Source organism: Castor canadensis, chromosome 5 (genome assembly GCF_047511655.1).
Source record: "Castor canadensis chromosome 5, mCasCan1.hap1v2, whole genome shotgun sequence".
Lineage (NCBI taxonomy): Eukaryota > Metazoa > Chordata > Mammalia > Rodentia > Castoridae > Castor > Castor canadensis.
The window spans coordinates 31,881,545-31,894,822 of record NC_133390.1 but is presented as its reverse complement, the minus strand read 5'-3'; the positions used below and the strand labels follow the sequence as shown (position 1 = coordinate 31,894,822).

At 35.0% G+C, this 13,278-nt stretch overlaps 1 protein-coding gene across 8 annotated transcripts in view; it reads left to right on the top strand.

The window, feature by feature from the left end:
- Positions 1–13,278, top strand: part of Robo1 (roundabout guidance receptor 1) — a 1,075,667-nt gene that overhangs the window by 1,011,123 nt on the left and 51,266 nt on the right. For all 8 annotated transcript variants that reach the window (XM_074072928.1, XM_074072923.1, XM_074072927.1 and 5 more), the window contains 4 exons: positions 6,279–6,400; positions 7,030–7,261; positions 7,998–8,119; positions 11,373–11,544. In XM_074072928.1, coding sequence (XP_073929029.1) covers positions 6,279–6,400; positions 7,030–7,261; positions 7,998–8,119; positions 11,373–11,544 — 648 coding nt within the window. The remainder of the gene's footprint in view (positions 1–6,278; positions 6,401–7,029; positions 7,262–7,997; positions 8,120–11,372; positions 11,545–13,278) is intronic.

Sequence of the window (13,278 nt, the reverse complement as noted above, 5' to 3'; positions counted from 1 at the left end):
TTTGGAAGGGTGCTGTGGATTGAACCCAGGGTTTTGCAGCTCCTAGGGAAGTGCTCTACAACTGAGCTATGCCCCCAGTCCCACTGTTTAAGACTTATAAGAGGAGAGCAATGAGGATAGTAGTTAGGAGTAAATGAAAGACTGAAAATCCTATCACAGAAAAAGATTTAAGGATGTTGGTGTGAGTAGCCCAAAAAAAGAAAAAAAAAATAGAGGGAGCATGGAATTTGCTTTCTTTTTTAAAAAAAAACCAGGCAATATGTAAAAGCACCAATGAGTAGAAGTAATGGAGACATATTTCATTTTTAATTCTTGGATGGCTTCTGAAACACTGTAAGGCCAACCTGAGGATCACAGCAATCCTATGAACCTATGAAAGATCCTGAAGAAAATTCTGTTGTAGGGTACAGAATGCACAAGCCATGAGGGAGAAATTAAAGGAGGAAAGAATGCAGGAAAGAGTTGTTAGACATTAGTTCACAAAGGAGCAAGCATAATTTCTATAGCCACTTGGGAAATGCAGTTGCAGAAGAGTCTTCCCCAGGTGGAGATACCTATGCATGATCTGAGGTCAAAAGTAAAATGTGCATAGCGTTGGGGCACAGGTCCACTCTGCAGGAGTCAGTAGACCTTATGTCACAAATGGAGTTAGCACCTTGTCACAGGCAAGATTTGGTAGTGTAAGGAAGACAACTACATAGCTGAAGAGCTAGGGGTGGTGGTGGTTATTGTTGTATGTGGTGGTTACCACTGTTAATACTATTCTGGATCTACACACATTTGTCTTTTTCTTGAGCCCTAATTTTAAAGGAAATGTACACAAATACAGAATGTAATAGAATATATAGAGGATGCATAAGAAATTTTAGGGTTTTTTTATTGTTTTATATTCATATGTGCATACAAGACATGGGTCATTTCTCCTCCCTGCCCCCACCCCCTCCCTTACCACCCACTCCACCCCCTCTTTCTCCTCCCCACCCCCTCTATACCAGGCAGAAACTATTTTGCCCTTATCTCTAATTTTGTTGTAGAGAGAGTATAAGCAATAATAGGAGGAACAAGTGTTTTTGCTGGTTGAGATAAGGATAGCTATACAGGGAGTTGACTCACATTAATTTCCTGTGCATGTGTGTTACCTTCTAGGTTAATTCTTCTTGATCTAACCTTTTCTCTAGTTCCTGGTCCCCTTTTCCTATTGGCCTCAGTTGCTTTTAAGGTATCTGCTTTAGTTTCTCTGCGTTAAGGGCAACAAATGCTAGCTAGTTTTTTAGGTGTCTTACCTATCCTCACCCCTCCCTTGTGTGCTCTCGCTTTTATCATGTGCTCAAAGTCCAATCCCATTGTTGTGTTTGCCCTTGATCTAATGTCCACATATGAGGGAGAACATACGATTTTTGGTCTTTTGGGCCAGGCTAACCTCACTCAGAATGATGTTCTCCAATTCCATCCATTTACCAGCAAATGATAACATTTCGTTCTTCTTCATGGCTGCATAAATTCCATTGTGTATAGATACCACATCTTCTTAATCCATTCGTCAGTAGTGGGGCATCTTGACTGTTTCCATAACTTGGCTATTATGAATAGTGCCACAATAAACATGGGTGTGCAGGTGCCTCTGGAGTAACCTGTGTCACAGTCTTTTGGGTATATCCTCAAGAGTGGTATTGCTGGATCAAATGGTAGATCAATATTTAGCTTTTTAAGTAGCCTCCAAGTTTTTTCCAGAGTGGTTGTATTAGTTTACATTCCCACCAACAGTGTAAGAGGGTTCCTTTTTCCCTGCATCCTTGCCAACACCTGTTATTCGTGGTGTTGCTACTGATGGCTATTCTAACAGGGGTGAGGTGGAATCTTAGTGTGGTTTTAACTTGCATTTCCTTTATTGCTAGAGATGGTGAGCATTTTTTCATGTGTTTTTTGGCCATTTGAATTTCTTCTTTTGAGAAAGTTCTGTTTAGTTCACTTGCCCATTTCTTTATTGGTTCATTAGTTTTGGGAGAATTTAGTTTTTTAAGTTCCCTATATATTCTGGTTATCAGTCCTTTGTCTGATGTGTAGCTGGCAAATATTTTCTCCCACTCTGTAGGTGTTCTCTTCAGTTTAGAGACCATTTCTTTTGATGAACAGAAGCTTTTTAGTTTTATGAAGTCCCATTTATGTATGCTATCTCTTAGTTGCTGTGCTGCTGGGGTTTCACTGAGAAAGTTCTTACCTATACCTACTAACTTCAGAGTAGTTCCTACTCTTTCCTGTATCAACTTAAGAGTTTGGGGTCTGATATTAAGATCCTTGATCCATTTTGAGTTAATATTGGTATAGGGTGATATACATGGATCTAGTTTCAGTTTTTTGCAGACTGCTAACCAGTTTTCCCAGCAGTTTTTGTTGAAGAGGCTATCTTTTCTCTGTCATATATTTTTAACACCTTTGTCAAAGACAAGTTGGTTATAGTTGTGTGGCTTCATATCTGGGTCCTCTATTCTGTTCCACTGGTCTTCATGTCTGTTTTTGTGCCAGTACCATGCTGTTTTTATTGTTATTGCTTTATAATATAGTTTGAAGTCAGATATCGTGATACCTCCAGCATTGTTCTTTTGACTGAGTATTGCCTTGGCTATTCGTGGCCTCTTGTGTTTCCATATAAATTTCAAGGCAGATTTTTCAATCTCTTTAATGAATGTCAGTGGAATTTTGATGGGAATTGCATTAAACATAAAGAGTACTTTTGGGAGTATCAACATTTTTACTATGCTGATTCTACCAATCCATGAGCATGGGAGATCTCTCCACTTTCTATAGTCTTCCTCAGTGTCTTTCTTCAGAAGTGTATAGTTTTCCTTGTAGAGGTCTTTCACATCTTTTGTTAGGTTTACACCTAGGTATTTGATTTTTTTTGAGGTTATTGTAAATGGAATTGTTTTCATACATTCTTTTTCAGTTTGCTCATTGTTAGTGTATAGAAATGCTAATGATTTTTCTATGTTGATTTTATATCCTGCTACCTTGCTATAGCTATTGATGATGTCTAGAAGCTTCTGAGTAGAGTTTTTTGGGTCTTTAAGGTATAGGATCATGTCATCTGCAAATAGGGATATTTTGACAGTTTCTTTACCTATTTGTATTCCTTTTATTCCTTCTTCTTGCCTAATTGCTCTGGCTAGGAATTCCAGTACTATGTTGAATAGGAGTGGAGATAGTGGGCATCCTTGTCAAGTTCCTGATTTTAGAGGGAATGGTTTCAGTTTTTCTCTGTTAAGTATAATGCTGGCTGTAGGTTTGTCATATATGACTTTTATAATGTTGAGGTACTTTCCTTCTATTCCTAGTTTTCTTAGAGCTTTTATCATGAAATGATGTTGGATCTTATCAAAGCTTTTTCTGCATCTATTAGATGATCAAGTGGTTTTTGTCTTTGCTTCTGTTAATGTGGTTTATTACGTTTATTGATTTTCATATGTTGAACCACCCCTGCATCCCTGGGATGAAGCCTACTTGGTTGTGGTGAATAATCTTTTTGATGTGTTGCTGAATTCGGTTTGCCATTATTTTGTTGAGGATTTTTGCATTAATGTTCATTAAGGAGATTGGCCTATAGTTCTCCTTTTTGGAGGTGTCTTTGCCTGGTTTTGGGATAAGTGTAATACTGGCTTCATAAAATGTGTTTGGCAGTTTTCCTTCCCTTTCTATTTTGTGGAACAGTTCAAGAAGGGTTGGTATCAGTTCTTCTTTAAAGGTCTGATAGAATTCAGCAGAGAATCCATCAGGTCCTGGACTTTTCTTTTTGGGAAGACTCTTGATTGCTGCTTCAGAAATTTTAGTTATTGTACATAGTGACTGAGTTCTGAACAACTTTCCTTCGGCAGTTGTTTATAGGGATATCCAATACTGGACAAGCAGTATCTAAGGTTTTCTATAAGTCTAATACAGAATGTTAGGAAAGACTGTTTACCTTATATTTCTTTCAAGAGGAGAAGAGCAAGAACAATAAAAGGATCAATTCATAAGCTTCTCTTGTTAGACATCACTTTTCATTTGTTTCTGAAGTTAGCAATCCTAAAATATATAGGAATATATTATATTATTTCTGTAATAATAATGATACCATTACAAATTGGTCACTTTGGGTGGAGGAATCTGTCAATTTTCCTGAAGGGATTGCCAGGCAGGTTTATCTTAATGCAGAGAAATTAAGAGATTGAGATGCAAATCGTGATATTTATTTTGCAAAATAGTTATTTCTATATTTGAAGTTACTTCTTAAAAAAGCAGATGATTCCTTGAGAATGGCAGCTTATATAGGAGGGAAATGTTTGGAAGCTGACATTCAGTGTGCATTTTCCAAACACAAATACACTTTAATTACGCCTATGTTCATTTAGCATGTATTTGCTAAATACATATGTAATATATATAATGATGTTCTATACATATACACATACATATGTATGTATAGTGATTGTCCTGCATACTCACTATGAGTCTATTAAGATTGGCCTGACCTTTGTTCTCAAAAAAAAACCAAAAAACAATTTTTTGTGCCTTACTAAAATGCAGTTCTCATAGCAGTCCTCAGAGTGGCTTTCTTTGCTATCATCATGTGATATATAGAGAAAAGGAAGTGAAGAAATCTGATATTGCACCTTACTCCATCAGAATGGCTATCATCAAGAAAACAACAACAAATGCCAATATGGATCCTTATGAACTGTTGACAGAAATGTAAATTAGAGTAACCACTACGGAAATCAGTATGAAGGCCCCTCAAGAAACTAAAATTAGAATTACCATATTATCTGCCATAACACTCATGGGCATGTTTTCAAAGGAATATAAACCATCATACAAGAGAGATACTTGTACACTAATGTTTGTAGCAGCACTATTTGCAATAGCCAAGATATGGAATCTGCCCAGGTGCCCAACTGGCTACTGGATACATCACCAGTGGTGTATCCAGTATGGCACATACATACAATGGACAATTATTCAGACATAAAGAAGAATGAAACTGTGTCATTTGCAGGGAAATATCATCATGTTAAAAGAGAAAAATGGAGGGTGGTTTAGAAAGAGCATAGATGAGGTGAATTTGATCAAAGTACATTATATGAAGTTGTAAATATCACAATGAAACCCTTTTGTACAATTTATTTATGCTAATAATTTTTTTAAGAGAAAGATATCTTCTCCAGGGCCAGGATATGGCTGGAGTGTGGATCAGTGGCAGAGCACTTGCCTAACATGCATGAAGACTTGGGTTAGGGAAAAAGGGCGGGGTAGGGTGGGTGGGAAGAAATTGTCCCAGGATCATACAGTTTTTAAATTGCTGAGGTGAGGTGCATATTCAACTTGTTTTATTCTGAGTACTTTACTCTTGCCCTAGAGACAGATGGTAGCTAAAATCATAAGAGCAATGGGGACCAGTAAGAAAGGAAATGTGCCCAAGATAGGAAGGTGACAATCAAGTGTTTTCTTTCTGTAACCTGGCATCATGAGTGCCCTAAGGGCCAGCACTAGCCAAAAATCTTAGTTATGTATGAATTAGTGCAAGAATTATCAGTTATTTTTCTCATTTTTCTTATTTATAAGCTTAATTTATAGGCTAGGTATGCATACAGCAAAATAGTGTTTAAGAATACTCTAGACCCATTATCTCCTACATTTGCCTGTGTTCTTTGAACTCATCACAGGTACTTACAAATCTTCCTTAGCATAATACTATTGTATTATTAAAGTAAGCCATCATTAATTAAATCAATTAGATTGAAGTACTCTCATGAATCTAATCAGGCCTATTTCATCATGTCTTAATGGTGGCTTCTGTATCCCTATTGTAGCCATTTATTGTCATCTACCTTTATGGGGAAGATAAGCATTTTCATCTTACAACATGAAGGTGTTCTTCTTTCTATGCTTCATTTCACTCACCACATTTCCATTCTTTCTGTTCCCCAGCCACTCTGCACAAGCTTATAACAAATTTAGGATTGTAGTAGCATAGAGGAGCCCTCCTTAAACATTACTATTTGCCGTGCCTTTTGCTTGTTCCCCCTCCCTCCCTCTCTCTCTCTCTCTCTCTCTCTCTCTCTCTCTCTCTCTCTCTCTCTCCATCTGAGACTTATAAAAAGGTTAAGTTTTGTTCGTGTTCTGTGTCTCAGGATGGCTTCACACTCCTAATGATTCTTCTTCTCTGAGCATTGCAGAGTGGAGGCTCGTCCATGCCTCCATTCATTCAGTGCATCCAGTCTGACTCACTCTTCTGATGGTTGCAGATGTTCCACCAACAAGCCAGGGGGTGGACCACAAGCAGGTGCAGAGAGAGCTGGGGGACGTTGTCCTGCACCTGCACAACCCTACCATCCTTTCTTCCTCTGCAGTTGAAGTACACTGGACAGTGAGTTATTTTGCAAAATTTGAACTTAGTTTTATTAAGCAGGTGACTTCTGTGACATCATTTTATATGTGAAATTTAACTATCTGTTGTTCACTTTATGCCAATAATAATGCTGTCATGTAAGCATTGTTTATGATGGCAGCTGTAATCTGTCTTTAAACAGAATAGTTTCTTCTTTGTGTATGTTTTTGTTATGGTGTTGATACAGTGAACGTTACCAGACTTAGGGTAAAGACACAAAGTATTAACTATAAATATATAACTTGTGATAGGCTCATCATCACACTTAAAAAAAAAACTTAGAAATATTTCCAAGTGTTATGAAGCAGATTTTTAGAATCAGAAAATAGTAAAAACCATCTGCCTGACCTCAACACGATGTGTCTCGTAGTGACATGATACCTCATATAAAGCACAGAAGTTAATTCATGAAAACAAATATCACCTTATAGAACAAGTGGTTTTATTTTGTTTTATTTCACATTTTTAGAACTAGAAATCCTGAATGGAGCCAGGTAGAACTTTTTTTACATTTTCAATGAAAGCAATAAAAAGATATGAATTTATTATTTTTCAATGAATCAATAAAAAGATATGAATGACTACATTTTTATTCTTCATTTTAATAGGTGGACCAGCAGTCTCAGTATATTCAAGGATATAAAATTCTCTACCGGCCATCTGGAGCCAACCATGGCGAATCAGACTGGCTAGTTTTTGAAGTGAGGACACCAACCAAAAACAGTGTGGTTATCCCTGACCTCAGAAAGGGAGTCAACTATGAAATTAAGGCTCGCCCCTTTTTTAATGAATTTCAAGGAGCAGACAGTGAAGTTAAGTTTGCCAAAACCTTAGAAGAAGGTAAGTATGGAGAACTGTGTGATTTCTGTGCATTGCAGTGTATTTATTTGGCTTTTATTACCTTAATTAAAGTTGCTAAAAAGTTAATAGTGGCATTAATTATTAGCTGTCTTGATATTGAGCGTTATATTTTGCTATGAGAATTCGTTTCATTATAATAACTATAAAAAACAAAATTCTATAATAGTTGATTTGCTTCAATAGTGGCCAGCACAAAAATAAGTGAACACTGTATTACTTAATGACATATATAGAACATGTTTAATTAGACAGAACTAAAATTCACATTTAAAGATGAAATTGTTCTCAACTTGCTTGCTAGCCTACACATCCAGTGAATATTAAAGATTTGCAAACAAGGTGAGTAATATCTGTTTGCCTGAGCTTTTCCGGCGTTACTATGTTCTCCTTATGCCTCGTGTCTCTGGAAACCTCTCAGTTCTAGGAAAAACAGTACAGCTGGCCACCCTATAACCGGAAATTTAAAAGCAATATTTATATAAGTATGAAGAGTTACATATGACAAGTATACTCTTTTTAGAAATCTAGAATTTTCCTTAATGCATCTTTGTCACATACTATGTAAGTGATTGGCTATGGTTAAATATACACATATTTAATACATACATATAGCAATATCATATCTGCATAGTTATTTTTGGACTTTTAATATTAACTACCTGCATTTAGTGTTCTCTAACACCCTCTAATCATCTACTTTTTAAAACAATTATAGCGCCAAGTGCCCCACCCCGAAGTGTAACTGTATCAAAGAATGATGGAAATGGAACTGCAATTCTTGTCAGTTGGCAGCCACCTCCAGAAGATACTCAGAATGGAATGGTGCAAGAATATAAGGTAATATACATATGTCAATTTACTGACAAACACCCCCCCACACACACACACACCCCACTCACAAAATCTTATTTATAGATATTTGGCGCCATCTGCTGGTAACACTACCAACTTGTCAAATTAATTAAAAAATACTTTTTATGTAGTCATTAGAGTAATTTTCTTTGTTAGAAAAGCTATTTGGAAAAAAATTATAATTTAAAGGAGAATTTAAGTGGCCAAAGAATATATAAGTTCATCGAATTTCACACAAATTACAAATTTCATTGTTAATACTCTTCACCCCAAAATAGCTTGAATACATTGTTCAGAATTGGATCACTCTGTGAAATTGGCTACAGTTATAGTCACATTCTACCAAAAAATGGTTTACTATCTTTTTTTTATAACTTTGGAACTTTAGAATCTTAGATATAATTATGAATGCTACTTTGGTATATATGAAATCATTCCTACCTATAAACCTTGGTTTAGTACCTAGACAAAAGTTCATGTCTCAAAAAATTTTGATTATAAACTTTCATGTTTGTATATAATCTAAAGATTTATAATTTATTGTCAAGTGATATTCTAAGTAATGCTCTTTTACCTGTGAATAGCCAGCTCTGTTTAATGAATATAGACAGTTTCAACTTGGATTCATGTTAAGCAAATACTGTCAAGTTCACCAAGATACATCAAAAACTAAGTTAAAAACATAAGATTTAGTCAAAACAGTATGTTTTAACTCACCTATTAATCAATCTATATTACAGGATAAACTAATGATCTATGATAAATAGATAACTGAAAGATTGAATCAAGAATCCCTCAACAGAAAATAGATTTTATGCGCATTTTTTCAACACATATAAATATATTACATACTAAAAGGATTTCAACTGCAAAACATGCTTCTCTGTACACAGGAGTTTGTATTTCCATGATATGTGAGTTACCAGCTAAATTATAGATTCAGATTGCTATATTCTATATGTCACTATTTCAAACTATGGTTAGGGTATGAAATTGAACTTAGGCACTGAGGTTGGACGGTGGACATACCTTGGTATGTGTGTCCGTGGAAATGAATCTGTGGTTAGGGAGGTGTGGACACATTTTCTCTCTCCATTGTTGGTCAGTAATTTTCAACTACAAGCTAATTCCAGCATGACTTGTAGAATTGCATTTCAAATGCAAAAGAATGCCTAATCACCAGCCCAGAGATCCTGATTCAGCTGGTCTGAAAGGATCCTTGCATGGGTCTTTAGGTAAATCTTTCTAGATCATTCTGATGAATATCCTTAGTTAAGGCACAAATAAAGACCATAATTTTTTTGAGTAGCACATTAATTTGTAAATAAGTATACTATGCTTAATTTTAAGTATAATATTTTATTTAGTGTGATTTTAAAAAACAAATTGAAAATCAGTTCATGAAATTTTTGTTTATTCATGGGTCTGGATTTTTTTTTTAAGTATTTAAAATATTGCCACAAATGGATAAATGTGGATGCTTTTAAGGTATTTCAAATAAGATTTTTAAGTGTCACTGAGTCATTCATATATCACTGAGTCATTAGAAAGTAAAAACACACATAATATTATGAATTTCAGGGTTATTTCAATGCTGAGGCATGTCAGGATGCTGTTTCAGTCTGGAAAAATAGACGGTTGTAGAAGATTTTTAAGGATTTAAAATAAGGTGATACCTCTGCTAGCAAGCAAAATTGTGTAATGTAGGCATTTTCCCCTAAGAGTCAAAACTCATTTCTTTACTCAAGAAATGTGAAAGGGTGGATTTCACTTAACTTCATGGTCAATTTAAAATAATAAAATGCCTTTCAGAACCTGACTGACTGGTACAAAATCAGTTTGTGGCTTTGATTCAGCTGTGTAATGTAATTGGGAAAGAAAATTCACAAAGGACTCTTTAGTTTCAAATGGTCAGATCTTGATATAGTGTCTAACCATTTGCTGGTGTTATACATTGAAACTATATTAAATAATATTAACTTCCTAGGAAAAAAATTAAAAGTTATTGATCAAGTGATAGAAGACACTGGTATTTTTAGATTTCTTTTAAGTTCTGTTTCCTATTACACTTTACAAAATAGCCTACTTGAAGCTAATCCTGCATGTTGCTCAAGAGTGTCATAAAGAATACAGAGAATGCTTTCCTCTTCTGTACATCATTTTCTATTTGTACATTTTCTATATTTAGAAACTGAGTCCAAATATTGTCATGCCTCATACCCAAGTTCTTGAACACTGCAAAACATGTCTCTATGGTTACTCTTTTAATGAAATTTTATGTAAGGATTATAGTATAGTTCAAATATTTTAATTTTCTAAAAGTAGTTTGCTATCACAAATATTATCAAACTTAATGTGGTATCCAATTTTTTATTGTAATAGTGCTCTTTCACTGCAAGTATGCATTGTTATTCTTTATGAACTCATATATGTTATGAAAGACCAATATTCCAATTTAAGTATAAGATCAGATTTCCAATTTTACTCACTGATAATAGTTCAGCATACCATAAGCTGAATAAAATTGTAGGATGGTTCTTACTCTTTCAGTGCAGCTTTATTTTCAATAACCAGATTTATGCAAAGCACTTTACATCATTCAGAAGTTCTCCTTCCTTTTAAATCAACTGCTTCTTGCATTTGATGTAACTATGAAATGCAGGTATAAGTGCTAGGTAGTTCTTGTTCAGAGACCTGTGGCAGTATCAGACACAGAACTCTCTACACCTTGGTTTTGTGATATCCGGTCATCTATATCACACCTACAATGAAAATCTCTAGTGATGGGAGACACCTATTATTCTTTATCTGGATATGTACAACTTTCCGCAATGTCATTTTAAATTTTTTTTTGTCAAATAATTTCATAATGTTAAAAAAAAGAACAAAAACTAATGATATGGGTGGATAAGGACCTAATGGTGTGGACTGAGAGGGCTAAATATATACAGGAGCAAGTATATACCTCAACAAAAGTTTTCAGACTTATCTGATATAATCTTTTAAAAGCGTCTGAAAAAACATAAAGAAATCTTGAAGCTACTACTAATACTAGGCTTGGCTGGAAGTATCTTGTAGGACTAGAACTTGAAGAAGAATTACTTTTTAAAACTTCCTGTGGTGGATTCATGATAGGCTTGAATTCTATGTGAGTCTAAAGCCCATCTCAGTTTTATGTTGATCTTTGAATCAACTTAGATCATTTACCAGCTTGACTTTCATTGTGTACTTCTTACAGGTTTGGTGTCTGGGCAACGAAACTAGATATCATATAAACAAGACAGTAGATGGTTCTACCTTTTCTGTGGTCATTCCCTCTCTTGTTCCTGGGATCCGATACAGCGTGGAAGTGGCAGCCAGCACTGGGGCTGGTCCTGGGGTGAAGAGCGAACCTCAATTTATCCAGTTGGGTGAGTGTCAGTGCAGATCAGGTTTGACAGTCTGCCACTTGTTCTGCTTTGCTTTGTTTGCGTGTGGCCAAGCCACTGCAAAGCTGAATAGAATATGGAGTGTGGTTACAGCTTCAATGGTATTGGCTTTATTTAAAACATAGATAAGCAGATATAGACAAATACACGGTCATTTTGTCATTGTGTGAACATTGCAGAGTTTATATACACAAACTAAGACATCTGTGGCATTAGTAAGTAGGCAATAGAATCTTACGGGATGGTGGTCATGCATGAGACTCATCATTGACCAAAATTTTAGAGCACCTGACTGCAGCTACCTCACAACTAAACTTAAACTTATCCAAGAACACATTAGAAATAACATTTCAAGCAAAAGGCTTTTAATATTCAATTTCATCCTTACTCTGTCCTGTAGAGTTTTTTCATCTATTCACAAATACTATTACTTGATCATTAAGGATAACTCAGTAAACAGGAAAGACACAAACTGTACCCTCATTGAACTCAAAATTGTATGAACTAAAACAAATGAAAACTAAACAAAACAAAACTTCCATGGAATACTTAAACCAGGTATTGGAAATTTATAACAATGTGCAACTTATGCTTACATTCAGTGTTTGTTTAAATTTTTTGTTGCTTTTCATAACAAAGATAAATTGAGATGTCAAACAACATTGAAATATGTTTAGATGCTAATTGCTTTATAGGTCAAATACAATTTCTGCTTCAAAAGTGTGTTAGGTGAATTAAAAGAATTGGTATAGAAGCCTTCATGACTACAATTCACTCACTATAGGCAATATATTATCAAAATAATACAAATTAGTAGGTGCTTACTAATTAAATCTAAAACAAATAGCAAAATAATTGTACTTAAAAACTGAGGACAAAAAAGTCAGATTTTCAGAAGTGACATTTAAACTATAAAAAATGTTGAGAAGTATACTGTCAGCTCTGTACATTATAAATCAGAAATTAAGCATTAGTAATATTTTGTGTTGGATGTTAAAAAAACAAAGAGGATCAGATAATACAAATCTTTATACTTTACAAATAATTATATACTATTTGCATGCTAATAATATTGACACCCTAGAATTTTTCAAAATAAAATTAAAGAACATTTGGCTTTGACTAATTTTGTTGCCATATATAAAGAACAATATTGAAAATATTGTTAATGTTCCATTGTTAAGGCAATGTTAGCGGCTATAACTCATACACGTGTAAAATTTCTGTGTTATAACACAATGGAGTGTCCTGAAAGTATAGTTGTTGGGTAGCATCCAGTTCCATGTGGACAGCAAGGGTCACAGGCTGATGAGGCTTGGTCTCTTTAACCTGGGGCTTCCAAGCTGTCCCTGGACCAGGAGAGAGGAGGAAACACAGACTCTGGATTTAAATGATGCAAGTCTGGAAATGTGGACATTACTGTTGCCCAGTGTTATTGCAAGTAGAGGAATAAGGCCACAAACAAAGTCACTGCCTAAGAAGCTGCCTTCCAACAAGTCTTTCTTTTGAGATCCCCACTGAAGACTTAGTGGAGCACTTGTTGACTCTGTGCAATGATGGGACAGAATGTGATTTTTTGGACTTATCTTTTCAACTTGACGTATTTTAAAACCATGATTATATACACAACTTTAAACAAAAATAGCTTCGTGATTTATTTTAAGCAATAAAGGAAACAAAAAATTTCTTTATGCATCTTACAATGTTATATAAGAT